At 53.7% G+C, this 2691-nt stretch overlaps 1 protein-coding gene across 1 annotated transcript; it reads right to left on the minus strand.

Moving 5' to 3' along the window:
* Positions 1–672: 672 nt before the first annotated feature.
* On the minus strand, positions 673–2300 carry LOC123071608 (F-box protein At5g62510). The gene has a single exon (XM_044495188.1). The coding sequence runs from the start codon at positions 2044–2046 to the stop codon at positions 982–984; it is 1065 nt and encodes a 354-aa protein (XP_044351123.1). The 5' UTR covers positions 2047–2300; the 3' UTR covers positions 673–981.
* Between the last annotated feature and the right edge of the window lie 391 nt (positions 2301–2691).

Here is a 2691-nt window from a genome sequence, read left to right on the forward strand (position 1 = left end):
CAAATGAACAAGAGGGTGGTCGAGGAATGTGCTATCATGTGGATGGATCTTATCAAGATGGACGAGAATGAAAGACAATATCGGGAGTTAACTCGTGGGGACATCTTGGCAAAGTTTGGTGGTGGTGGCAGCAACAATGGTGGTGTCAACGGTGATGGTGCGAGTGCGTGAGGCCCTTGTGAACTATAATGGCTTTTGGTCCACCATGTGTTTGTGTTTCTTTTAATGGACTTGTTCATTCGGTGTGTTTTGATACATTGTGGTTATGTTTAGTTGTTTGATGGATCCGATGAACTTTATTTATACTCGTAGTTCTATTATGATGTTATGCATTTAATTTTTTTATGTTTGATTTGCAATGTGATGAATTTGTTTTAGTTATTTAAGCAAATGTTTGGAAGAACTAACAACAAATTCTTTTTGAGGGATTAAGTTTTAAGGGATCTGATATATTAATAAGTGTTTAATCACTTAAAAATTGATACGGAAGTGAGATAAGGATGACTTTTGAATTTTTAGGATAAGCGATTGCTAGAGATCCCCTTAGGGTCAACACCAGTGCATTTTCTTTAAGTAAAAAAAAAATGCAACATGTGATGCTAACGGGAAAGTATGAGGGTACACACACGGGATACTTTGGCAACAAATGATAAGAAATCGAGATTAGTCAAATAGGCAAATTATTAAATAGTGTAAGAAATTGAATATAGTATATCAAATAGGCAAGTAATTGAACAAGACCGTTATTACAGAATACAAATAGATTCCCCTACAATAGAATAAGCATTGCATCAATCAAATATAGAAAGTGATAATCGTATCGTGCATCCCTTATTTGGACTTTGCTGTACGTATCTTTTTTTGTGCAGGGTTGGACGCAACTACATTTCTGTAGACCAGTAAACGGACCCACATTCTTGGAGGCGGTCACATCCTCAGCTGCTCAGCGCTTTCGCCCAGTGTGGCGTGCGGTATCGCCACTCAGGCCAAGCAGCTGGCCAAATGGCGCGAGAACGGAAACAGCCAGATTTGTATGAGCTGCGCGTCTTCTTTCCCGGACCCGAACACGCACTCCTCCTCGACGCGCCTCTGCTCCATGTTGAACGCGATGAGCTTCGACGGCGTCCACAGGTACACCACCTCCCTCTCCGGGTGGAACGCCATGAACACGAAGGTCGCGGTAGCGGGGTGGCACGAGCCGCCGGAGACGAGGTCACAGACCCCCAGCTCGTGCTTCGCCACCCACTCGGATTTGCCCGCGTCCACAAGCTCCCATAGCGTGAGGCGCGAGCCGTCGCTGGACGCATACCGGAGCCGGCCGCGGCAGTGTCCCGCGCGCGCCCGGTAGCTCACGGGCGCCGGGAGCGCGGTGACCGTGCACGCCATGGTGGCGAGGTCGATGCGGACGACGTGGCCCGAGTATGCCAGCACGTGGACGGCGCCGCCGAAGCAGTGCATGGTGGCAGACATGGCGTCGGTATCGAGGCCGAAGTCGAGCTCGTGCTCGCCCCACGCACCGGTCTCCGAGTCGAACACCTCGATGGAGGCGCCCCGGGGCAGCCACCCGGTGAAGCAGACCACCTTGTAGTGCGGGGAGGCGCAGGGATCGAAGGACAGCACGGAGAGCAGCGTCTTCCTGCGCGGCTCCGGCAGCGCCGCCCACCGCCGCGTGGTCGGGTTCACGACGTGGAACGCCGCCGGGCAGGACGCGTAGTAGAGCAGCAGGCCGTTGCAGCCGTCGATGATGCTGGACGTGGCGTGGCACGGGAAGAAGGACATGTCGTCCGCCTCCGCCACTCCGCCGCCGTCTTCGCCGGTCGCGGACGCCGCGCGCGCGTACGTGTACGCCCGCCTCCCGCCCTCGCCGTCCCGCGGGCCGTCGTGGAACAGCACGCCGGACGTGATGAGCGGCAGCCTCCGGCGGAGGTAGTCGGCGGAGATGAGGCCCTGCCACGTGGTGGAGACGCACTGGAACCGCGCCAGCGACTTGTGCGGCAGCCTGACGAGGATCTCCGCCAGCACGTCCTCGCCCATCTCGCCGTCCATCCCCGGCGACCTGGCTCCTCCCGGGGGACGCGCGGCTGCAACCACCACGCACCCCCTGCCACCGCACCTGAGTGCAACAGCAGCGGCCAGGAGCACGCGAAAGCGAGCGCGCGCGGTACTTATAAGTTGTAGCGGCCAAGACTTGGCTTCCCCGCCTTTGAAAGAGATTCTCGGACTGCTTCAAACCTGAATTAAATGCCTGCAGTACTCTGCAACGAATTCAGCGAGTAAGTGGCAGTCGTGCTTGCAACAAACTTATGGGCGCGGCGCACTGGATATATACAATACACGCATGCTCGATTACGTGACGTTTCTGCGTGGCAACTCCTCGGTTCACTGCTGAATTCGCTGCGTGGCCAGATGAATCTTGGACGCGAGGTTCACGTACAGTACCATGATGTAGCACTACAAAAGAGGAAGGCTTATCCACACATCTTTTTTTGGTAAAAGCGTATCCACGCACAGGGATAGGGTGATCTACGATCAACATACTAAGATTGTTACATGTCTGACGGGGAAAAAGATGACTGACGGAGACACGCGGTGCCTCAGTTCCGCTTCTAGTTTGTTGCTTTGGGTAGAAGCAAGGAAAGCTCACCGTTAATCTTCTTGCATAAAAATAACCGAAGGACTTTGCGTACGTGC

The sequence above is a fragment of the Triticum aestivum genome, chromosome 3B, assembly GCF_018294505.1.
Source record: "Triticum aestivum cultivar Chinese Spring chromosome 3B, IWGSC CS RefSeq v2.1, whole genome shotgun sequence".
Taxonomy (NCBI): Eukaryota; Viridiplantae; Streptophyta; class Magnoliopsida; order Poales; family Poaceae; genus Triticum; species Triticum aestivum.

What these genes read in the sequence shown, in the direction of transcription:
- LOC123071608 (XM_044495188.1), bottom strand. Translation starts at nt 2,046, where the DNA reads ATGGACGGCGAGATGGGCGAGGACGTGCTGGCGGAGATCCTCGTCAGG.